This window comes from Aspergillus heteromorphus (genome assembly GCF_003184545.1).
Source record: "Aspergillus heteromorphus CBS 117.55 chromosome Unknown BO70scaffold_8, whole genome shotgun sequence".
NCBI lineage: Eukaryota > Fungi > Ascomycota > Eurotiomycetes > Eurotiales > Aspergillaceae > Aspergillus > Aspergillus heteromorphus.
Genome location: NW_020290413.1, coordinates 820,345 through 842,473, shown reverse-complemented (window position 1 = coordinate 842,473; position 22,129 = coordinate 820,345). Strand labels below are relative to the sequence as shown.

Below are 22,129 nucleotides of genomic sequence, written 5' to 3'. Positions count from 1 at the left end.
CTATGCTGCGTTCCTGACTCAACATGACCTGTTCTTCTAACCTGTAACCTCGGTACTCCAAACCAATTGAGACAGACAGACAAACAAAGAAGCTATTTGCGCTTTATACTCCGCAGTGCACCTCCGTAGTTTACAGTCTGACATACGGAGTATACCTAATAAGGACACCCACCCATCTATCCAATTGACGTCATTTGGGGAATAACATACCTAGTACCTATGAATGTATGTGTGTATGTAGTATGTATGCATACCGTGGAGATTACTTAGAACGCTTTGAGTACCTACATAGTAGTGATGGCTAGATATCTATCTACACCGTATGTAACTAATTTGGTTGTTTTAGAGGGTCAGATTGATTGGATTGGATTGGGTTGGATTGGATTACCCAGACTCGTCCTTGTGCTGTTTGCTCCAAGTCCAAATTCCCTGGGTATTGTATATTGATACTCCGTAATACCCTATTTTATCATGATTGTGGTGGATGGGACTGGAGGGTAGGTAGGTAGGTGGTTGGATTGTAAACAAGTAAGTTACCTTACCTACATATTTACCTAGGTGGGTAGTAGTATGACTGACTGGTAAGGGCTGGTTGGTTTTGAGTGAGGTGCTAATGTACCGAGGATGCGTGTATGCATGGACAGTATTTACTACTATTTAGTTTAGGCCAGTTCTTCCTTGGATAGATGGAGGGGAGTGTGAAAAGTATTACCCGGGGAGCCAAGTTAGGCCTGGATTGTTGGATAGGAGGTGATGATGGTGCATTGGGACTGAATGTTGGAATTTTGGTCTTGTGGGATCGTTCTTGTATGTCTATGATTCCTTGAGGTCTGACAGACAGGACAGAACCTACGTATCTTCGTAGCACCAACTCCTCCAACAGTGACTCTAGGTATAGATAGATACCTTAGTATCTAAGTAGTAGTAATATGACTCGCCACCTGGGCAGCAGTCGGGAGACAAGCAACAAACACCACGAAATGAAAAAAACGCAATACGACACCCAGCCTTACCGGCAGTCGTACTTACCTTACACCTTACAGGTAGGTAAAGGTAGTACCCGTACATACCTTACCACCCAACTCAACTGAACGAAGGCCAGCAAAAACTCCCCCAAATCCATTACCGATACCGTACCGCCCGGGATCAGCTCACCCATGGCTAGCGTGCCCCAGTTGCGTAAGAGCAGTTTGCACAGCCCCCGTGCCGGCGCTAGCAATCCAGCCTAGACCTTGCTAGCCCCAGTCGAAGGGCAACCGCCCAAGCCCGGTAAGGTCTTGGCAGTTAGAGTATCTAGTGCCCTCCGCTCCTCCGTACGGAGTAGATATGCCAGTGAGTGCTAGTGGCTCTCTAGTACAGTTGTGTCCGCATAGTTAGTCCAGCCCAATATTACTAATCTGGCCCAGGAACTAACTATCTAGATCCTAGATACCTATCTAGATATCTACTCCGTACTAACTGTGCAAGTGCAAAGGCCCCGGGAACTTTGTTCTCCCCGATCTCCGTAGTCCGTTTCTGGCGCAGATCCCCGGGACTTACGTCACAGCGTGATTGGGTCTCGCCGCCGCTGGGGCCCGTGGGGCTGCCTTAAAACAGCCTCGTGGGGTTTGTGGGGTTATGCCCTGGATCTGAAATCCTGACAGGTCCTAGCGTTGGCTGGTCGGTAGTGAATATCAGCAGCAGTAGTAGTAGTGGTAGTCAGTGCTACTGTCTCTAAGTACCTTACGCCTTACAGGCCATATTTTGCAGCAGCACAATTGTACTCTGCTACTCCTGCCACTAATGTCGGCTGAACTGGCCGGACACGAGCTTGAAACCGATCTGCGCCCGTTGATCGGTGCGGGTGCGGTGCGTGGTGACTTGATAAGATCGGTGTGTACTTATCTTATAGATATTAAATGTATCTACTGTGTAGGCGCTGATGTGGGTCTGTAGTTGGACATACATATCCACATTATTATTATTCGACAGCGAAGGCGGCTGGATAAATGAAGCGAGTATATTGCATCCTCTCATTGGCTGCATCAACTGAACCTGCCACCGCAAGCTCAGCTCACCACCGTTGACTGTTCGATTTGCCGTGGGATGATCGGCATCAGGGTCTTCTGAAACCGCAGGAGCGCAGCCCATCCCCAAAACATATCTAGATCTGAGTCTAACCCGCGCGATATTGCGTACTCCGTATATTCCCTTTGTTTGCTCCCAGGGGCATGGATTGCAGGCTAGTATTCCGCTTAAGCGCCCCGTGATGCCAAAGTAGCAATAAACAAAGCCTTGACGCCACGTTCTAAGATCTCTTCTCGTGTCCTGCCTGGCTGCCTTCATGTTTCAGATCACTGTCCTTTTCGGCCTCGACATTCACAAATTCCTTCGCGCCGCTCCCAATTCCACGTGACGTAGGTGGTTGTGAGACCCGCCCTCTCATGGGTGAACGTATGTGGCTGGAAAGCCTACCAAGGTACATGCTCAGGCTTCAGGCGGGGCGTAGCTACGCCATACGCTACCCCTGACCAAGTCGCTTCGATACCTTTGTTATCGCTCAGAGATTCCCTCGTCCATTGCCTCCATCTACGGGATTAGGTTTCATTCCAGGGGGTAGGCGAATCCCCGTCGCAGCGGCCAAGTTCCCAGGCCCACGACTAATGTTGACTGAATTGGAGATGTCCACCCTGGCCTTCGCAAGACCAATGGCCGGGACTATCCACTCGGTACAGCTACATTGCATGCCCTGCCACGCGAACTTACCGATATTAGCCCCACATCCTGTATTGGGGCAGGTCAGGCGGCCAGATAACGGGGCCTCCTCCGGCGGCGTACCGTACGGCGACTTGGAAGAGCTGGAGTTAACATTGGGAAAGAGGGACGGACGCATCCACGTCAGCGGATGGAGGAACACATGAGCGCACTCGGTTGTGGGAGCCCTGACGTCCTTTTTGGGAGTATGGGGTATGATGAACGGCGTTGTCGCCAACTTGCGTCTAGTGGCTGGGTTAGAAAAGGCTCGTAGACTCAAGCGAGGCAAGCACTGGACAAAAGCGCCCTGCACAGATAAGTATCACGGACCTGCATTTCCGACATTTGATCTCTGTCTGTCGACCCACAGTTTCGTTTGGGTGGTGTGACTGCTCATCTTCAAACAGCACGGACCCCATCTTCGGCGCTTGCCCACATGCGACGCTGTCCTCAACCTCCCGGCGGTAGAGCCACCGACCGTAGACAGGGTGGGTGAGGACCTCAGCTGGACATCCCATCTGATGATACACCGAGAGCTGTTCCATAAACCCGCTATTGGGCTCACAGAGCGGGCGGTTCTGTCTGATGATATCAAGCGCGGACTCTGGCGTCAACGCGGTAGGCTGACGGTGAAGCATGTACGCGATACAAATGGCAGCCGAACGGGATTTCCCCATAGCACTATACACAGTCAGTATCGCAGATCATATAGAAAGAAGCAGTCCAACGTGGGTGTTACACCCGTTCAGGCGACCGGCGATGGGAACACGTGACTTGGTAATTATTGGGATAGATCATGATAGGAGTGTCTTGGGGGGAAGCAAAAAAAAAAAAAAAAAAAAAAAAACCATAGTCCTTTTCTAGAAAGAGAACGACTAGGAATCGATGAGGGATGTACTTTCTAGTGACCCAGATCGGGGAAGGTGAAGCTAAACAAACAGGCGGGGTGGCAAAAGCTTCAGACTTACCAATGCACAAGCACACTTCCACCAGCATCCAGACCGGACTGGATGAACTCAAGGGCAACTGGAATATGTTCGAGCAAGTCTTCATTCTCGATGTCATCGATCTCTATGCAGAGCTGTTGAAAGGGATCTAATGCCTCATCGGCGTCACTGAGTCGCAACACAGAAACAACATGTGTAATGTTTGCTCTAGTCAAGGCAGCTTTGTTCTTGAGTGCCATTATACTAGACGTAAGCCCTGGTCAGTATAGACCCCGCGAAGAGAGGGAATCCTAAGCCGTCCGCCGCATCAGGCATATGACGTGCCCAGGGGAGGGGGACGGTTTGGTACAGGACGGGGAAGGAGCAACCAACCCTCCAATATAGATGTTCAGCCCGGGGATTTGATTCATAGCCATGATGACGGACTATACAAACAACAACAAGCTAAATAAAAATGATAAGGGTGACAGTAGTCTCAGATGCGATTTATGATGAAGCAGGTATGGCCGCGAGATGCAGAGTCAGACAGAACGTTTCCGCGATACAGCGCCAAGGATTTCGGAGACGACGTGATTGGCTGCCAGCAAGGCGGCCCGGGAGGGAGAGCTTAGGGTGTAGGGCAAGGGCACGGATAACTGCAAGCCTAAACACCTGAGGCATGATGAATGACTAACCGGACAACCCCGCATAACTAACGGCCAATCCAATCCACGCCAATCCACGCCAATCCTTGCTCTGGCCTAAGTAAGGCCTAAGGCCTTAGCACGCAAGCACGGACTCGACCCAAAGCCAAGATCACATCTCGACACAGCCCCTTCTAGCTTAGGATTGAATCCCTTCCACCTTCACTACCCCTCCTTTTCTTGATTCAAGGTGTGTGACATCCACTTGACCTGGTCTAGCCAACGCATCAGGCTCCAGGGTCCTCTCAGCCCTTCTGTCACCGGCGTGATCCTCGCTTAAGTGGTGGTACCGACGCGATGGCCAAGACGGCAGGTTCAGAGCCATCTTGGCCTGAATCCATCGGCGTATCAGCCTAGTTATTTGAAGCAACAACTTTTGATAGGAACTCCGATATCGTCTTCTCGTACGACGACCCCGGTCGAGATAAACGCAACCAAAATAGTAGTCGTCTGATTCGTCACATCGATAGCCAGGGAGGCAGAAGCATTCCCATTCTTGTTTGAGTCCGTATTCACCGGAGTCATCGCTAGACGTACGGTAAGTAGACCGGACTCAAGCATGCTTCGTGCTGCTATATCGGCCAAAGAAACCGAATCGATTGCCCGATGCGTACACGAATCGCCTTCCCCGGCTGGTCCTCGTTTACGCCAAGGATTTGGAAACCGGTCTCAAATAAGGAATAAGGACCGCTTTGAATTCCGCCCGTTTTGGATGCCAGTGGTGTCAATCGGTCACAAGTATGATTTTTTTCTTTTCTGCAGATGCAATCTTGCGCGCTCGGTTCTGCAAGAATGGGACTGTCCGACAGTGCAGGGTTCTGCCTTCTCGTACTGATCCCATGCTTCTAATCTACCAAGCAGAAGTTTGCTATTTTCATACATACATACATGACTACCTGGCTCCTCTCGCATAGAATACCGCTGGGGTGATAAGACCCGGGCAAGCATCGGACGCTGGCAGGCCAAGATGCAATCAAGCCTCTTGGTCTATGCGCATCTGAAGGCAATTTCTAGGTAAATAATGCTTGATCCCGTCAGCTGCGACCAATCAAGAAATGAACAAAAGAAACAAGTAGGACCGACTTTGAAACTATTCTGCTTGGAATACTGGGTAAGATATTCTGCAGATGTCCAGCTGGCAAAAGGGCCATCTTATCATTTACAGTGTAACCGTTCGCGCCTGGATATACGGTACTCCGTACGGAGTCGAGAAAACAGAAACATGCATGGTGCGTACATATTTGGAAGACTAGCACGGTCTGCATGACATCTGGGTGCTTCCTTTTACCCTGGAACCCATGCAGCAAGGGGATACGCAGCGGTTGCTACGGTCATGAACGACGGTGGCTCTGCAGAAACCGCTACCACGATACCTATCACCCATCAACCGCTAATTCGAGACACGGCCTGTGCACGAGACTTAGTCTGCAGCCCCTTAAGGCTTAAGGCTGACGGCGCTTTTGTACGAGATACGAAGCCTAACCCGACCTTTCTCGGGTGATTGCTCCAGTTTTTCCCTTGCTTGTGTAGGTTGCCTTGTACATACGGAGTAGACCACTACTCCTGGTGAGCATTTTGCCTATAGTGTCTGACACGCGCAGGGTTGTCGTCAGCCCGTGATATCGATCAGCTGTCCGACTAGCACTAAGCACAGTAGATACACGGTAATATACTACAAGCCATGGGGGTTATCTGATTTTATCTGGCAGTTTAGCGCTCATGAAGTCGAGCCGATGGGACGGCCGACCGGGGTTTCATTGGCCGGGAGCCAAAACCAAGTGTCCATCCTGTTGCTGCCCTGCAATTAGTGGCCAATGAAGTCGGACAAGTCAAGACCAGTTCCAAAACTTTGATGACTTCCTGGGATGAGGATCGAGAGAGGGCAAGATCACTGGCGGTCTATTTTTTTCTCGGAATTGCCACCACCACCACCACCTCACCGGGTAGCTGTGGATGCATGTATGCGTGTTCAGTCTGTGAGATGGTTGTCGGCGGGTGCGTAAGATTCGAAATTGTATAGGGATGAGTTTGATTATTGATCCCAGCCTCGTTCTTGGCCGCGGATATCGAGTGGTGGACTGGATGATGGCAAGCCTACTGTTACCGCATACTGTACGTACGTCCTACGCCTTCCCGTCGTCTTGCAAGGAACTCAGGCGGATTGTGGCGGAAAAAAAAGGGGAAAGGCATCTGACGATAGAACTGGTGATTAGGAGACATACAGCGTACAAAGTACACAGCAGTACGTAGTCGGGTTGTAAGGAAGTTCTAAAAGGTGCTTTGTAGATCCATATTCGTCCCCCCTCCCTTTTCTCCTAATCCCTCTTTGGTACTCGCCAATAATCGCCTTGGGAGAGGATTCACTTGTTCGCTTGTTACATCCGATCCGATAAAGCCGGATGATGGCGACAGACACGAGCCCCCTCTCCAGTCTCCCCCCAGGGATTATGGATTACTATTTACGCCATAACTACACGAAGGCGCGCAAGACAAATCAAGTCAAGCGAAATCAGGATCAAAACCACAAAAATGAAAAATGGAAAATGAAATGGAAATTAAAAAAAAAGGCAGGCAGGCAATTAGTACCAGACACTAGGTATCTACTGTGTCCTGTCTTAGATCCACCGGGGAGCAAAAAACAAGATCAATGATACTCCGCAGTTTTCTTCAGAATTTTCTGGGTTTCCTCTCCTCTCCTTGATTTTAGATAAAATAGTAGGAGGCAATTCTCTATATTATTCCCAACTTTTTACCCATTGCTGGAGGTGGTACTGTTTCCCCCGACAAAGCGCCAATGCGATGAGAAACCTTGGAACGCCAACTCGATGGCTTACATTCAGCCTTTCGAGTTCCCGCCCCCCCCCTTTCTCTGCCCTATTTGAATTCAAACACCTGGGTTATCCGGTGGTTTCCAGGGAGTTCCTCGGATCGCAAGGTGCGACGGGAAATGCCAAATGACAGCAATGTGGCAGTGCATGTATCTAAAGGACCGAGTGGAGCCCGCTAGGCCCCCATTGGCAGTGGGTCGAGCCCAACAGGGCCACTCATAATCGTGTGTCGCTACTGTGTATTCCGCACAACTCACGGTGGGGCCCGAGGTCGGTTGTGAAAAGACAAAGAGCTGTTGAAAGACTGCCTCTTCTTGTCTCGACTCGTTTCGACTCAACTCGGTACCCTACTCCGGAGGTCGGGTTTAGGTGCCCAGCTTACCTAGGCCGTGGAATCATCCCTGGAAAAGTGGATTTGTTCCCTTCTGGAATCTTGAATAATGGGGTGATGATGCTGCTGCTGCTGCTGATGATATTGATGGCGTCCTTGTACTATGTATGGTATTTTGGTAATAAACAATACAGAATACTGCCACCTTCCAGCTGCCCCTGTATTTTCAAACCGGTAGGTCGCGCGGGTAAGGCGACGGAGAAATAGACAGCAACTTTCAACCACTGCTTTTAACGACCTTCTCCATCGAGCAGGCATACCATACCCATAATAATCCATCTACTTGAGATCAAACCACTAGATATCCAGTACGGAGTAGCCCAACCCAATTAATACAGAGTAGTATTTATTATTCGGCCTTCTGTCCAGGCAGACTCCTCAAGACTCCTCACAACCCAAAACGTTCATTCCTTCAGAATAATCAAGGCCATCCATCCAAGTCTACCGCTGTCCACTCCCCCCAATGACCCGCAGTTCAACGCAGGATCCGGACTTTGAGTGAGCGCTAGGCATTCACAAAGACACAAAGCAGTTTGACCTAGATAGATTGAAATCCTCGGGCCTTGGCAGCATTCTCGCCCTGACCATTCTGCTGCGGTGGATAACCGCTCCCTATCTAATTAGGGCTGATGATATATGCTGCTGAACTATCTATCGCCTGGAGAACAGTTGCCTACATTAATTAGTAGATTCACTAGACAGTTAGATACTGTTGTCTGGTCGAACCCCCTTCCAATAATAACGGTTCCGCGGAGAACAGGCGCCTTCGAGTAATCCTGCAAGCCACCCTCATCTATAACTGTCTGCCCCCGGGCTCGTCAATTGTTACAGGAGTAATAGACATCCCCAGTGAATGACGGCAGGACCCTACATTTTATTTGTTCGTTTATTATTTAATTGCATTGCTTCTATCTATCCATTACATCCCAATCGCGCAACGGAGACGAATGGAGAAAGGTCCAGCCAGTGGTAAACCGGAAAATAATAATAATAATAATATAATACTTGTGTACTCTCCAATCCAGTGGGACAATCAACCACCCTTCCGAAATCCGAGGAATCATCAGGGCACACTAAGTCATAAACTACCAGCACTGCCTCATTCCAATCTACTGTCAGGACCAATCCGGTTAGCCCGTCGCTCACCGCTCTGGATCTGGACGATGCCCTGGCCTTAACTAGTTAGTTCCCTGACTCGGTTCTGTCGCTGGGATCCAAGCTTCCTCACCCATGCTGTACAGTAGCACCTAAGCTCTAACTAACCAAGTACTATCGCTCTGCATCTCCGATACCACCACTCCGTACTACCATTCTGATGTTCGCTTGGGTGCAACCATCTCAACCATCTAGATACTCCTACGACGTATTTGTATCTTGTCGCCCTACGGAAGGGGAGGGGGGGGGAGGAACATCCAGACACGTGGAATTCCTGGCGAGTCCACCTGCGATATCAACCGCCCCTCCCCCTCCCCTCCCCTCCCCCCTTCTGCCGTCAACCTTCATCACGATGAGGGACCGATCGGCTCTACCCTTTAATTAATCTGGGAGAAGATGGACATGCTGGATAAACACGGGGTATGGCCGACCCTCCACATAACCCCCCTTTTAGGCTGGCGAATTATTTCCCTCCTGAAGCACTTGCCTTAGGGGACAGAACTAGAAGCCCGTCCTGCACGGCAGCATGCAAGGTGTGGAAAGCCTACATACTTTACTTAGTAGTAGGAGTAGTAAGGTAGTACCACACTACCACCACGCATGGACTGATTCCCTGAGGGCATAAGGCAGATTAAACTTTCCTAGCCAGAGCTATCGCAAGTACAGGAGGCCCAAAAAGGAAGGTTACTATATATCAACCGGGGGAAGACCCAGCCAGTAGTGAGTAAGTCAGTGACGTCCATGCGGGTTTGCTTGGACTTCCCTAAACTTAAGATTTGATAGAGTCAGAGAGCCCGAGACTTGATATTGGCCTCGGAGAGTCGGAGGATCCATGCAATTGCTATTTCTTACACCACATACCACTGTGTCTACTGGATACTTTAAAGCCTTCCCCCCTCTCCTCCACCCCCCCCCCCCCCCCGACCACCCCAATTTAATTAATATTCTAACCGGCCACCATCGTCTAGCCCTGTCATCCCGTGCGGGCTGCTGCAACGGCGTGGTTCTCGAGCCCAGCGATCAGGGTGATTTGCTAAATGGTCTTGATGAATACCCCCATAGTATCTATCTAGCAGTGTAACCATCACCATGAAGGAATAGTTCGAGTTCGAGATTAGCAACAGTGAGACTATTGTTAGTCTTACTAGTAGTTAGTAGTGTCGGCAGACAATTGTAGTTGCCTTGAATTGCCCTCTAGATAGATACTCCGCACATTATTATTGTGTAGAAGTAGGAGTAGGAGAAGCTACGGAGTGCTAGGAGAAGGGTTGTCCCGTGAAAGGGACCGGGACCTTCCTGTCATGGATGTATCTGGTAATTTACGGCGAGGTAATGCAATAACGCGCCCATGTAATCTGACCGGCGGCAATCATTTCTCGCCGTCCAATGTTCAGACAAGGCAAGGGCAAAGGAGGGGGTAAAAAACGAGGGGAAAGGGGAACGGAGGCTTGCAAAAAGAGAAAAAAAGCCAGTGGATGAGCAGATTATTATTGCGATCGTTTGCTGTCGAGACTCGAGTATAATTAATTATTCAGTGGTGGTCTCATCTTTCATCCTCCCCCCCCCCCCCCGAGTTCCTCTCGACCACTGCACCTATTACTTGTGTAAGTTGTAAGTTATATCGCTTCCCTGGCCTTGCAAATTTCATTTGCCTCTGCGTCTCCGTGCATTACCGCCGTGACATCGAAGGAAAGGCACGCTCTTCCCGTTGGCCAGCCAGACTCCAGCGGTGGTCCACTCGGCCCAAACTGCAGTTTGAAACGGATATTCAAATACCAATGTTGTATCATCATCGCAGACCTTAATATTGTCTGGGTTTCCTGCCCTCTCGCTCTCCTCGCTCTCCTCGCTCTCCTCCGTCAAACAACCACGACTTCTATCGCCCCTCACTCTCCTCTTCCCCTTCCGGCTGAAAATCCTCTCCATCCACAGGGCGCTACCAAGAGGGACCAGACCCGACAACCAGCGTGTGAGACACGCCCCGGGAAAACAGGGAATTCGACCTTGGGAAATACAAGTCATAGCCGTTTCTTCCTCCGAGCCTTGTAGGGACCACCAATAACGCCCGTCTCTGCACCACCGTCTGCCTCGCAAGCAGCGTTCGCATTCCACTTTTGCCCTTCTATACACATCCGCATCCACAGCTCGCTCTCTTCCGCCTCCGACTCCAAACCGACCTCCTGCGGTTACTGCAGTGCAGCCCGGAGCCTGACGTCTCGCTTTTGCCTCAGGAACGCCGCCGCCGCCCGCCGTCCACCACCTCAGCTGCTCTGCTCGTTCCGCCGTTCGCATTGATTGCGCCTCAGCTCGTCGCTCGTCGCTGAAACCCGGTGCATGTGACTGCTGTTCTTCTTCTTGTCCTCAGCTTGCCAACATCCAGCTGTCCCTTTTTTTTTTAACATCCTTATTCTCTACCCCCCCCGTGTCTGTTGCTTCTTGCGCCGACAGGCGGTCTTACGAGTCAGTGGTTCCAAGGGTGCAACTTGCGGTATTGACCACCAACATTCCCCCCCTCCGTTGAGGACATTGCATATATCCGACCCGTTTTCTGCTGCATATTCTCTTCCAGCCTTATATCCTTGCATTCATATTGAGCCAGTTCTTCAGTCAACATTCAGCATGTCCTATGGTCCTTGCGCCGTTGTCCGTTGTTAAGTTGCCGCTATCCGGTGATTTCATGGCACACAGACGGTTTCGCAAGCCTATGCGCGACGGTTACAGTGAGCCATTGGCATAGCTAATCGCTGGCACATCCATCCTTTACTTTTAGCAAGAGTCCACCCGAGGCACTTCGAGGCGAGGTAGGAGGCCCTCATCCGACTTGTATGTGGCCCGACTCACCTGACATTACACAGCCCGTAAATTTCAACTCTTCCAAATTGCCACCACTTATCCCGCTACAGAAGAATCTTCTGCTTTGTCCGCTCATTTAACGAAAACACTTGAAAAAAAGACCCAAGACGCAGACGCAGAATTCGCTGTCAAGAAGCCCAGTTCCATCGGGCCCGCATCGGAACGACGACCGCGCCTTTACTAGTTTGAATAGCTTATGCTGGTGCAGGATTTCTCGACTGACTTGTCTTACGATCATTCTTCCCTCTCGTCGATGAGCAATCATTTGTCGCCTTCTGTGTACGATGGACATTCCGCGAATCGCGCCTCCTTCCACTAACGTGCATGATTTCAACAACAGCTTTGACCGTCAAAGTTCCACCACAAGGTCCTCCTATAACATGTCCGGGCAATCATTCTCATCACGAGGACCTATGCCTATCCCAACACATTCAATGACGAACCTCGCCCCGCCACCGTTACCACCACCCCCGCGCATTAGTGATTTGGAAGACGGCTATGACGCAGGCTGGTTGCATGCGAATGTTAGAGGAGCTCATAAGCTCGCCCCTATCAACCCCAGCTCAAGTCTATTTGGCAGTCACCGTCGCCCGGAAATAGTACCGCAGAGTGATCGAATGGCTATCGACGAGTTGGATGGCCGACAAAGTGGGTTACCCCTGTCCAGGAGTCCCGAAGCTCATATCAGAATCGAGCCCCCGCCACCGATGGACGAAGGCTTTAGAAATGCTATATCAGTCAACAGTTCTGGTCCGGTCTTGAAGGGAGAGCGAGATTTCTCTCGACTGAGCGTGAAAGTCTCTTCGGATGCGTACGATAAACATCTTCTATCCAAAATAGGGAAACCGCTTTCCCCGCGGCAATCTATTAGCGCCGGTAGCGAAAACAAAGCCATGCTATCCACACTTACTATCCCCTCGAGGAACTTTGGAGGTCTGCCTTCCCCTGGAGGCTCCGATGGGTCTGGTCTCGATGTCCGGTGGCCTAGTAGCTATCAGTCGGGTGGGGTTTCACCTGGCACGAAGACTGGATGGAGGGATTATGTCGGCCATCGAAGCCCAAGCGTGGAGAGCAGCGCCCCGTCGTCCGCTGTCGACTACGACCAACCGGCCTATCTGCGTGGCCGTCGTGGGGGCGGAACGACACCCTTGTTTGACGATAACACCAGCCTTCCTAGCCGTTCGAACCGAGGAAGCTACGATCATGGCGTCTTCTCAGATATTGAAGGTGATTTTTCAACAGATGAATCGCTGCCGCCTCGGATATTCAATCTTCGGGCGGCAACACCGCCTTATCTGGAAGCCTCCAAACCAGGCATGAAGCGCAGAGCATCCTCGCCTCCCCGTGAACCGATCAGCAATGGCAGACATTCACTTCACGTTGCCACTAGTAACGGTGATCTATCTCAGCGACGAACTAGCGGCCATCCATTCCCGAACACTCTATCAGTCAACGTTAACTATGCCCCCAGTCATGGAAGTCTGTCGGCTGCCTCATCAGTGAGCCTACGAACCTCTGGATCCTACTCATCGGCGGGCCTCTCTATGGGGGGAAGCAGCTTGACGAGCTATGATCGCTCCCCCGGGGGACTCTCGCCTAATTCTGACCTCGATACCTTCCATGACAAATCCATCCTCAACCCTAGCTCCCCAGTGAACCTGAGCGGACAATCGATCACACGGAATGTCCAGGCTCCGGGAACATTAGAACCGTCGAGCGCAGATACTACTCGGAAAGTCCCCATGCAACCAACCCTAAGCGTGCCAAAGCCATCGGGGCCTAAGGTTGGCGGGCTGTACATTTGCGATTGCTGTCCCAAGAAGCCTAAGAAGTTTGACAGCCCAGAGGAGCTTCGGTAAGTCGGATCTGACTCGTGAGCTTACAGTATGTGGACATCTCTAACGCGTACCCGCTTCTGATTAGTGCACATGAGATGGAGAAACAATATTCGTGTTTGTACTGCAATAACCGGTTTAAGAATAAAAACGAGGCTGAGCGCCATCAGAACTCTCTCCATCTGCGGCGCCACTCATGGTCATGTGCGGCACTATCAAGCTACCAGGCTGCGTTTCATCCTTCGTCTTCATCGGCACAAACAAGCTCAGGTTCTTCTCACGACATATGTGGCTACTGTGGTGAAGAGTTTTCCAACTTTCCTCAGCCGGACTGGGACCGCAGATTCGAGCATCTCACTACGGTACATAAGTTCGGGGAATGCAACAATGCGAAGAAGTTCTTCAGGGCAGATCACTTCCGACAGCATCTGAAACATAGTCATGCCGGCACCAGTGGAAAGTGGACCAACATATTGGAGAATGCCTGCATGAAAGAAGAAGCACCCCCGGAGCCGAAAAACTCCAGTGGAAGCGGGATGATGTCAACGTCGCCTGGGACACTCACGTCGAATAATATCAACGAGGTCCTGAGCGGCTGCTGACAATCACTGTGCTATACGAAAGATACATTGTTTCCTTGTCAGCAAGCTTGACGGTTTCAATGCTCGTGTGTGAAGTATTGGCTGCTCAAACTGAGCATACAACACATATTCACCTATACATTTCTTCTCTCCACCTTTATATTATTACCGCGCCTGCATTCCAACTCTCACACCTTCGATGGTATGTACTGTTCATACTCCCACTGCCATCACAGCCCTGCATCTCAGAGCAACGTTCAGGCATAGGCTGTGGCAGACACACTTTACTAGAAGTTCTTGGCGTTCAAACCATTGGGACTGTCATTCACATTCATCATTCGGAATCATCAACGCGCGTTTAGCATACATACAGTGAGGTATTCGGGTTATATCAAAGTTATCGGGAAAAAAAGGGATTTCAAAAAGGACCAGGGTGTGGGTGGGGGGGAATCGGGTGGTATTGATGTGACATGACCGAAGCATCTTTTTTTTGCTCTTCTTTTTTATCCTCTTATCTACTACCCTTTTCATATTTGTTTCTTTGGCGATACAAAACTCGGAGTCATGGGGCGGGTTTGTTTTTTTTTTCTGGCAGGGCGGTTGATCGATCGATCGATTGATCGATTATTATTGTGTGTTTTGGGGTTTGCGCACTTCATGGCAATGGCCATGGCCTCTTTTGGTTGCCTTAGGCTTGGATTTCTACTGCCTCCGGTCCTCTTTCTTTCTTTCTTTCTTTCTTTTTTCTCTTTTTCTTTCTTCACCACTTGTTGATCTTTCATGAGCATCGACTTGACTCGACTCGACTCGAGCAGACCTGACCTGCTTTTCTTTTCTTTCGAGGAGCTCCGGGCTTAGCTTCTGCTCTTGGAATATCCTGTCCATGTCTATGTCCATGTTAGAACACCCTTTGAACCTAGCTAGTGCTGGCTGGGTATATGTATATACCTAGATAAATCTTTCATGTGTGTAAATTCATATAGAGATGACTACTACTACTACTACTACTACTACTACTACTACTACTACTACTATTATTATTATTACTCCCTGCCTACATTACAATATAGTATAGTACAGTTGATTACCATTAGAGAGTGAATAGTGAGTGAACGCAATTCCATATAGGAGAAGGAAAAAAGAAAGAAAGAAAGAAAGAAAGCACAGTAAACTGAACCCTGAAATCGATCTAATCTAAACAAGAGAGAAAAAGTGAGAGGAACAACCCTCATTTCATTCCACCGGGTACGTAGACCGCTACATCCACACACCACACCACACCACACCACACCACACCACTACCCACCAACGCCTGAGCAATGCATAGCCAAAACCGAGTCCGATCGTAACTTTTCTTCTTCTTTTCTCCCACAGGGCGGGCGATACGAAAAATTGGGAACGCATGGCATGAAAAAGAGCCATGGAAAAAACAGAAAGGGAAAGGGAAATGAAAGGGAATAAGAAAAGGGGGGGGATAGAAAGAAGTGGTAAAGGTGCTAGCTACCCTACCCTACCCTATCCTATCCTACCCATTAAAGAACGCATGGAAGATGCAAGAAGAGGTCAAAATACACAAGGTAGAATTGGATGGTGAGTGACTAGTAACTTCATGATACCCGTTCATTTAAATCTGATCATCGTCTGTTATGCCGGCGGCTTCCTTGGCCAATCGGAGGTCCTTGCCGACCAGACCAATGTTCTTGAGGTAGGGGTTGAAAGAAGAAAGAAGGTCCTTGAGAGAGGACTTCAGGGTATGCAAGACGAGGTCGACGTCGGGGACACGACGGGCGAGGGCCTGGGCTTCGGGGTTGGAGGAGGGGGGGAAGTTGACGTCTGTCCAGTGGGCGTCGAGGCCGCCGTGGATGAAGGGTTCGAGGGTCATGATGGTATCGGTCAGGAGACGGACGACGGCGGGGACGTCGGCCTGGACTTTGCCGAACTGGTCTTCGTCGAGACTCCTGACGAGAAGGCAGGTGAGGGCCTCGATGGCGCTGACGACGGAACAGATATTGGCGTGGGGAGTGCCCAGGACGATGCCGGAGAGGCGACGGGCGTAGGTTTGGCGGACGAGGCGGCCGAGGGGCGAGCGGAGGATCTGGACGAGGAAGGGGTGGAGGTTCTCGGGCTTGCTGGTGGAGGGGGCGGTGAGCATCTTCAGCTCCTGCGAGGAACTGAGGAGTCTCTGCTTGCGCTCGGGGCTCAGCATGGCGGAGGATGCGCGGTCGAAGACATCGCGGGCCTTGGCGCGCGCGGTCGGGGTCCAGTCGGCGGAGTTTCCATAGGATCTGGCGGTGGTGCTGAAGGCCTCGCCGAATTTCTCCTGCCGGGAGCTGGCCTGGGGGGATGGCGCGAAGATGTTGTCTTGCTTGAGGGGATCCGCCAGCCGGGGCAGGGTGTGAAGGACGGGCTGGGATTGTTCGACAGGCGCGGGCTTCGGGCCTGATGATGGGTTCTTTGCCTCGCTGATTCGGGTGGTGATGCCGGTGATCACCTCGGTGGCGGCTTGGAGGATCTGCGACCAAGCCGGTCCTTCTTCGCGATCGATGTCGTTGAAGATGGCCTTCCGCCGGTCAGGGAATTGCTGGCTGATGAAGCATAGCTCCCAGAACGCAAATGCGCGCACGGTTTCCTTCTTCGCCTTCAGGCCGTTCAACAGGCTGCCGTTGGGGTCCTTGGCCTCGGCCGTCAATGGCTGGCCTCGCTTGAGGGGCTCTTTGCTGAGGAAGACGGAGAAGAACAGGTTGGCCGTCTGCCAGCAGATGACTAGCAGTCCTCCCGAAACCACGGTACGAGTGAAGATTCCGGGACCAATTGGTGGGATAAGGCCTGGGGGGTCGGCGGCAGACCGAGGGAAATCCCAGAACAGCTTTGCGAAATAGAGGGTGATGCTCCAGGCCGGGCGACGAAGGAAGAAGGTGTAGGCTACCGGGCAGATCAGGGCGACCAGGGTACTTTGTCTCACGCCATCTTTGATGGTTTGTGGCAGGGTCGTTTGGATGCGCTTCGAGATCGACTGCACGTGCTGAGTCTCTTGACCAGGGATCCGGTTGGCAACGGGGAGAGGGACACGGTCATAGTCGTAGTAAAGGTGGACGACCGACTGCGCAGCGGCTAGGAGAAAGTTGTAGGTATACAGGTAGATCGCTCGTTCGTTCAGGCTCGCTCGCTCGTGTGGCCTGGAGCTTCTTGTTAGCCCACGTCCAGAATTTACCCGAATTCGGCTTGATGGAACACGTACTTAGCTCTGTTCACCCACTCCAGGTGAGCACTAGCAGGAGAAGACCACCTGTAGATTTCATTGAACCACCACGCGGAGAAAATGTACCAGCCGAAAGTTTGGATGATGTCGAGGGGAACGAGATACTTGAGGGTGCCGGTCGGTGAAGCAGTCGTCCTCGAGCCGATGTGCATCTGACCAACACGGAGAACGAACACGACAAGACTGCAAAGGAAGAGAAGGACGGTGCGAATGCCACATCCTCCAATTGGAAACCAAGCCCATAAGACTGTCGGGATATCGCAGCTACGTTAGCATTCGCGGTGAGTCGAACACAGCGAGACCACCGGTGGTGTACTTACAGGATGACTTGTCCCCAATGGAAAATGCCACGATATAGCAGACCAGCAGCGCCAGCGCAGAAGCGTGAACAAACCTTCTGTGCAGCGCAGAGGTCAAGATGCGCCGGTATGGGCGAGGCGGTGCTGCGGCGGCCATGATGCAGGTTGGGGTGAGGGGAGGGACTGGAAGATCTCTGGGGAGAGAAGGTTTATAGCAGGTTCACCGCATGATCGGGGCGCGACGGAGGAGGATTGAGGAGTCGCCCTGTTCGCGGAGAGCTTCGAGGGCGCAAAGGGAGCTTGGATGAAAGAGCGACAACTTCCCGACAATAATAAAGAGAAGCTTTTCGGACTTGGAGAACCAAAACACCCGCCACGGTGACGGGTCACATGACCAGTGCATGCCTGCGGCTCCAGGCATCCGGGCCAGGCAGCCACCGCATCATCTCACTACTGCGGACTAACTACGGAGTAGCCTAGCGGTTTAAGGCCGCCTCCGGTTGCATCGGCCGGGTGATCCAACTCCAACCTCCAACTACCCCCCCCCTCCCTTGTGTCTCAACCCACTCCAACCATGTCTTTCGATCGCTTGAACTCGTTAGAGGCGCAGCCTACAAATACGCGCCGGTCCGATGACCCCCAGTACCGCGATGATCCCGAATTCCACCGTTTGACCGAGGGTCTCTCCAACCGCCTGTTCACCCTGACCTCCAACATCACCCGCTTGTCGGATCAGATTGCGCTCCTGGGAACACGGCGAGACACGGAGCGTGTGCGCGAACGAGTCCACACTCTCCTCGAACAGACCCGCTTGGGATTCAAAGATGTCGGCGAGGGAATCAAGAAAGTGCAGACTTGGGAAGATGTGAATGTATGTTGCGCTCATCCGCCCCCGTCCGTGCGCTGCGACCCTGCCAAGCAATACTAACATGCCTTGCGCCAGCCTTCCCAAAAGTGGACGCAGCAGAAGCTGTCTTCTGAGTTCAAAGCCACCCTCGAGGAGTTCCAGACCGTCCAACGTCGTGCCCTAGAGAAGCAACGAGCATCCGCTGTGGCGGCGCGGACTGCCGCGGACGAGGCCGAGCCCACGTCCGAAGAGGGCCACCAGCTGCAACAGCAGGAACAACTACTGGAGGAGCAGCCCCGGCTTGCGAACCAAGATGAGGTGGACTTCCAGGAGTCTCTTATCATCGAGCGCGAGGCGGAAATCCGCAACATCGAGCAGAGCGTTGGCGAACTGAACGAGCTGTTTCGGGACGTGGCTCACATTGTCCACGAGCAAGGTGGGCAGCTCGACATCATCAGCGAGAATGTCGAGCGGGTTGGCGATGACACTCGAGGAGCAAATGTGGAACTCCGCAGTGCAAGCAGGTACCAGAAGAACGCTCGGAACAAGGCTTGCTGCTTGCTTGTTATGTTGGCCGTTATCCTCCTGATCATTGTTCTCGCGGCGGTCTTGGGATAAAGCCGATCGTCTGTTTCCGTCTTCCTTTCGCGCTGCTGCTACAATGATCTATATCGTTCAGCATGACCGTCCCCTCTTTTGATGATATCCTCTCGATGTACCTTTATGCGCATGCTTCGTGCTTTTCAACTACTACAGGCGGCTTGTTGTCTTCTGCCATACCTCTCTTCATGGATTCGCAGGCGCATATGGAGCAGAGGATGTGCTATTTACATTTGTCCTTCTATCGTTCTATGCCCTATATCATACATAGCTTGTTATACATGAACTGTACACTGCGTTGATTACCCAAGACCGTACCCAAACTCCTTTTTTCGCCTCTATACATGCACCGCAAGAATGAGATTGGGGCTCTTACAGCCCCATGAAGCGGCCGAATCTCATCCGACAGCCTTCCACCGTGTTCAGCTTGGGTCGTACGTCCAGGTAGAAACTCAGCTTTCCGGGGCCTGTGTTGGCAGCCAGGCCGGGTGCGCTATCTCCTCCCGATGTTTTCCCTTGGTAAAAATCGATCACGTACTCAATGCGCTCCCCGCCGCATCTTTCTACAACCCAGTCGTGACGATCGAAGGGGAGCTGGTAGCCCATCCAGTTGTTCATACGGGCGCGCGGGCTCAGGAACTGCGGGTCCACGCCCAGACCCCGGAAAGCATACAGTTTGGGCCCTCCGCATTTCTTGCTACCCGGATCGGAACTAGGCGCTTTGCTTTCCCACCGCAGGATCTGTTGCCAGGCGCGCTCATTGACAGCGTTGTGGATGGGTATGATGGATGCGACGGTTGTTGCCAGTTCCGATGCGGAGTGCGTCGACTCGGGGGTGTTGCCCTTGCGCACAAGCGCCTCGAAGAATTGCCGTTCTGACGGGTAGATCCAGTTTCCGGTATTTGGGTCATGGCCCGTTTCAGCCTCAGCGTTTGACGGAGTGCCATGCGATGCGGCGGACGAAGAGTATGGTGACGGGGTCGCGTTCGGGGACTCGGAAGATGGGTGGGACTGAGGGTCGATGGCTCGCGGTATGCTGCTCACTTCGCGGTCGCTAGAGAGAGGGCGTTGAGATTTCCCTTTCGATTGGCCCTCTTCTGCAGGGGCAGGATGAGGAGGCGCACCGCCGCCGGATGCTTTGTGTTGTTGTAGCCATGCCTCACGGGTTTTGTGGTCCACAGGGCACGTTCCGGCCGCCGCAGGGTCGGGTGATGGAGTGCTCGCACCGGCGCCCATGATGTGTCCAACTGGGGGGGTATCGGACTGTCCGGCAAACAGAAATGGAGCGTTGTGGTCGACACCTGGTGGAATGGGATGATGATTGATTGATTGCAAATCAACCATTGGATCGACCGGACAAGGCGGAGAAATTTTGGCCGCTCACCGCCTTGGAGGCCGACAAACAAAAGCGGCCCCCAACTTTCCGTGTTGGGAAAGCCACTGCCACTGCCACTACTGCCACTATTGCCCCTCCATTGATTCTCCGCCTGTTGCCTCTCTTTCTTCCCCTCCCTCACTTGCGGCCCCTTTTCTCTATCTGACTCCCCCCGCCTCTTCAATCGAACCCTCAACTCTCACAATGGCCGCCTCTCCTGACTCCAAGGTCTTCCGGGCCACCACTACTGCCCCCGTCAACATCGCTGTTATCAAGTATGCCGACCCCCAGTTATCGTGCACACTCAGCACGCATGGTGGATACTGACTGGACTGTGCCCTGCTAGGTACTGGGGCAAACGCGATGCCGTCCTCAACCTGCCTACGAACTCCTCGCTCTCCGTTACTCTCTCGCAGCGCTCCCTCCGTACCCTCACGACTGCCTCCTGCGCACCCTTCTACCCCGCCAAGGATGAGCTGATCCTCAACGGGAAACCCCAGGACATCCAGTCCTCCAAGCGCACGCTTGCCTGCCTGGCCAGCCTGCGCTCGCTTCGTCGCGAGCTAGAAGATTCCGATTCTTCGCTGCCCAAATTGTCCGCCTTCCCTCTCCGCATCGTTTCCGAGAACAACTTCCCCACCGCCGCCGGTCTCGCTAGCTCCGCTGCCGGGTTCGCAGCTCTCGTCCGTGCCGTCGCAGACCTTTACCAGCTTCCTCAGTCACCCCGTGACCTGAGCCGCATTGCCCGCCAGGGTTCTGGCTCTGCCTGCCGTTCTCTCATGGGCGGCTATGTCGCATGGCGCGCTGGAAGCCTCGAGGATGGTAGCGACAGTCTGGCAGAGGAGGTTGCGCCCCAGTCCCACTGGCCTGAGATGCGCGCCATCGTCCTGGTGGTCAGCGCTGAGAAGAAGGACGTCCCCAGCACGGAGGGTATGCAGACGACCGTTGCCACGTCGAACCTCTTCGCTACCCGTGCGAGCACTGTTGTCCCGGAACGGATGACTGCCATTGAGACTGCCATTCAGAACCGCGATTTCCCTGCCTTCGCGGAGATCACGATGCGCGACTCGAACAGCTTCCACGCTACCTGCCTGGACTCCTGGCCTCCGATCTTCTACATGAATGACGTCTCCCGCGCCGCTGTCAGGCTTGTGCATGACATCAACCGCGCGGTTGGCCGGACTGTCTGCGCTTACACTTACGATGCTGGCCCGAACTCTGTCATCTACTACCTTGAGAAGGACACCGAGCTCGTCGCCGGTACCATCAAGGCCATCCTTGGCGAGAAGAGCGAGGGCTGGGAGGGACCCTTCTACGAGCCTCTGAAGGACCTCACCGCCCCGGGTGTGGCCCTGGACCAGGTCGACCCCCGGACTGTGGAGTCTCTCAAGGATGGAGTTAGCCGTGTGATCCTAACCGGTGTCGGCGAGGGCCCCATCAGTGTGGAGGACCACCTTGTCAGTGAGAAGGGCGATGTTCTCTCCAACTAAACAGACAGCATCTCATCTGGGGGTTCGAAACATCGGCAACTAACGAGTCACGAGTCCTTCAACAACGGACCATCCTGAGCTAATATACCCATGCCTTTGCATCTGTTGCATACTTCCCAGGTCATAATAATCTTCTAGCTCCCCCAACGGTCTAGGAGCCTCATGATGTATATACTTCCTTTCGGGCTAACCATCCCTTATCATACACGCTACGAATTGGACATTTAATTGCAACCCATCACATAAACCACTG

At 52.4% G+C, this 22,129-nt stretch overlaps 10 protein-coding genes across 10 annotated transcripts; 4 read left to right on the top strand and 6 right to left on the bottom strand.

The window, feature by feature from the left end:
* Positions 1-2,539: 2,539 nt before the first annotated feature.
* dspC (dual specificity phosphatase YVH1) lies at positions 2,540-4,096 on the bottom strand (the record flags this gene model as incomplete). The annotated part of the gene is given in 5 exon segments (XM_025539309.1): positions 2,540-2,978; positions 3,064-3,414; positions 3,702-3,936; positions 3,952-3,970; positions 4,001-4,096. 5 exon segments carry the CDS (start codon positions 4,094-4,096, stop codon positions 2,540-2,542), a joined length of 1,140 nt encoding a protein of 379 aa, XP_025400753.1.
* Positions 4,097-10,326: 6,230 nt separating this feature from the next.
* On the bottom strand, positions 10,327-11,152 carry BO70DRAFT_361015 (uncharacterized protein). Its single transcript, XM_025542945.1, has 4 exons — positions 10,951-11,152; positions 10,866-10,917; positions 10,538-10,820; positions 10,327-10,485 (listed from the first exon to the last, which is right to left on the bottom strand). Exons 1-4 carry the CDS (start codon positions 11,027-11,029, stop codon positions 10,354-10,356), a joined length of 546 nt encoding a protein of 181 aa, XP_025400752.1. The 5' UTR covers positions 11,030-11,152; the 3' UTR covers positions 10,327-10,353.
* Positions 11,153-11,874: 722 nt separating this feature from the next.
* On the top strand, positions 11,875-14,027 carry znfA (putative C2H2 finger domain protein; the record flags this gene model as incomplete). Its single annotated transcript, XM_025544725.1, has 2 exons — positions 11,875-13,445; positions 13,514-14,027. 2 exons carry the CDS (start codon positions 11,875-11,877, stop codon positions 14,025-14,027), a joined length of 2,085 nt encoding a protein of 694 aa, XP_025400751.1.
* A 416-nt stretch (positions 14,028-14,443) lies between these two features.
* Positions 14,444-14,922, bottom strand: BO70DRAFT_222699 (uncharacterized protein). The gene has a single exon (XM_025538741.1). It carries the CDS (start codon positions 14,792-14,794, stop codon positions 14,534-14,536), a length of 261 nt encoding a protein of 86 aa, XP_025400750.1. The 5' UTR covers positions 14,795-14,922; the 3' UTR covers positions 14,444-14,533.
* Positions 14,922-15,275, bottom strand: BO70DRAFT_222690 (uncharacterized protein). The gene has a single exon (XM_025538740.1). It carries the CDS (start codon positions 15,236-15,238, stop codon positions 15,050-15,052), a length of 189 nt encoding a protein of 62 aa, XP_025400749.1. The 5' UTR covers positions 15,239-15,275; the 3' UTR covers positions 14,922-15,049.
* A 355-nt stretch (positions 15,276-15,630) lies between these two features.
* Positions 15,631-17,721, bottom strand: BO70DRAFT_395313 (nucleoporin NDC1; the record flags this gene model as incomplete). The annotated part of the gene is made up of 3 exons (XM_025546525.1): positions 15,631-17,182; positions 17,245-17,512; positions 17,586-17,721. 3 exons carry the CDS (start codon positions 17,719-17,721, stop codon positions 15,631-15,633), a joined length of 1,956 nt encoding a protein of 651 aa, XP_025400748.1.
* A 370-nt stretch (positions 17,722-18,091) lies between these two features.
* BO70DRAFT_361012 (SNAP receptor PEP12) lies at positions 18,092-19,412 on the top strand. Its single transcript, XM_025542944.1, has 2 exons — positions 18,092-18,435; positions 18,508-19,412. The coding sequence occupies exons 1-2, from the start codon at positions 18,139-18,141 to the stop codon at positions 19,027-19,029; spliced, it is 819 nt and encodes a 272-aa protein (XP_025400746.1). The 5' UTR covers positions 18,092-18,138; the 3' UTR covers positions 19,030-19,412.
* Positions 18,938-19,348, top strand: BO70DRAFT_222672 (uncharacterized protein). Its single transcript, XM_025538739.1, has one exon. The coding sequence runs from the start codon at positions 19,092-19,094 to the stop codon at positions 19,311-19,313; it is 222 nt and encodes a 73-aa protein (XP_025400747.1). The 5' UTR covers positions 18,938-19,091; the 3' UTR covers positions 19,314-19,348.
* BO70DRAFT_288798 (cytochrome c1 heme lyase CYT2) lies at positions 19,384-20,247 on the bottom strand (the record flags this gene model as incomplete). Its single annotated transcript, XM_025539293.1, has 1 exon — positions 19,384-20,247. One exon carries the CDS (start codon positions 20,245-20,247, stop codon positions 19,384-19,386), a length of 864 nt encoding a protein of 287 aa, XP_025400745.1.
* On the top strand, positions 20,223-22,116 carry mvd1 (diphosphomevalonate decarboxylase MVD1). Its single transcript, XM_025545294.1, has 2 exons — positions 20,223-20,661; positions 20,733-22,116. The coding sequence occupies exons 1-2, from the start codon at positions 20,591-20,593 to the stop codon at positions 21,874-21,876; spliced, it is 1,215 nt and encodes a 404-aa protein (XP_025400744.1). The 5' UTR covers positions 20,223-20,590; the 3' UTR covers positions 21,877-22,116.
* The last annotated feature ends 13 nt before the right edge of the window (positions 22,117-22,129 follow it).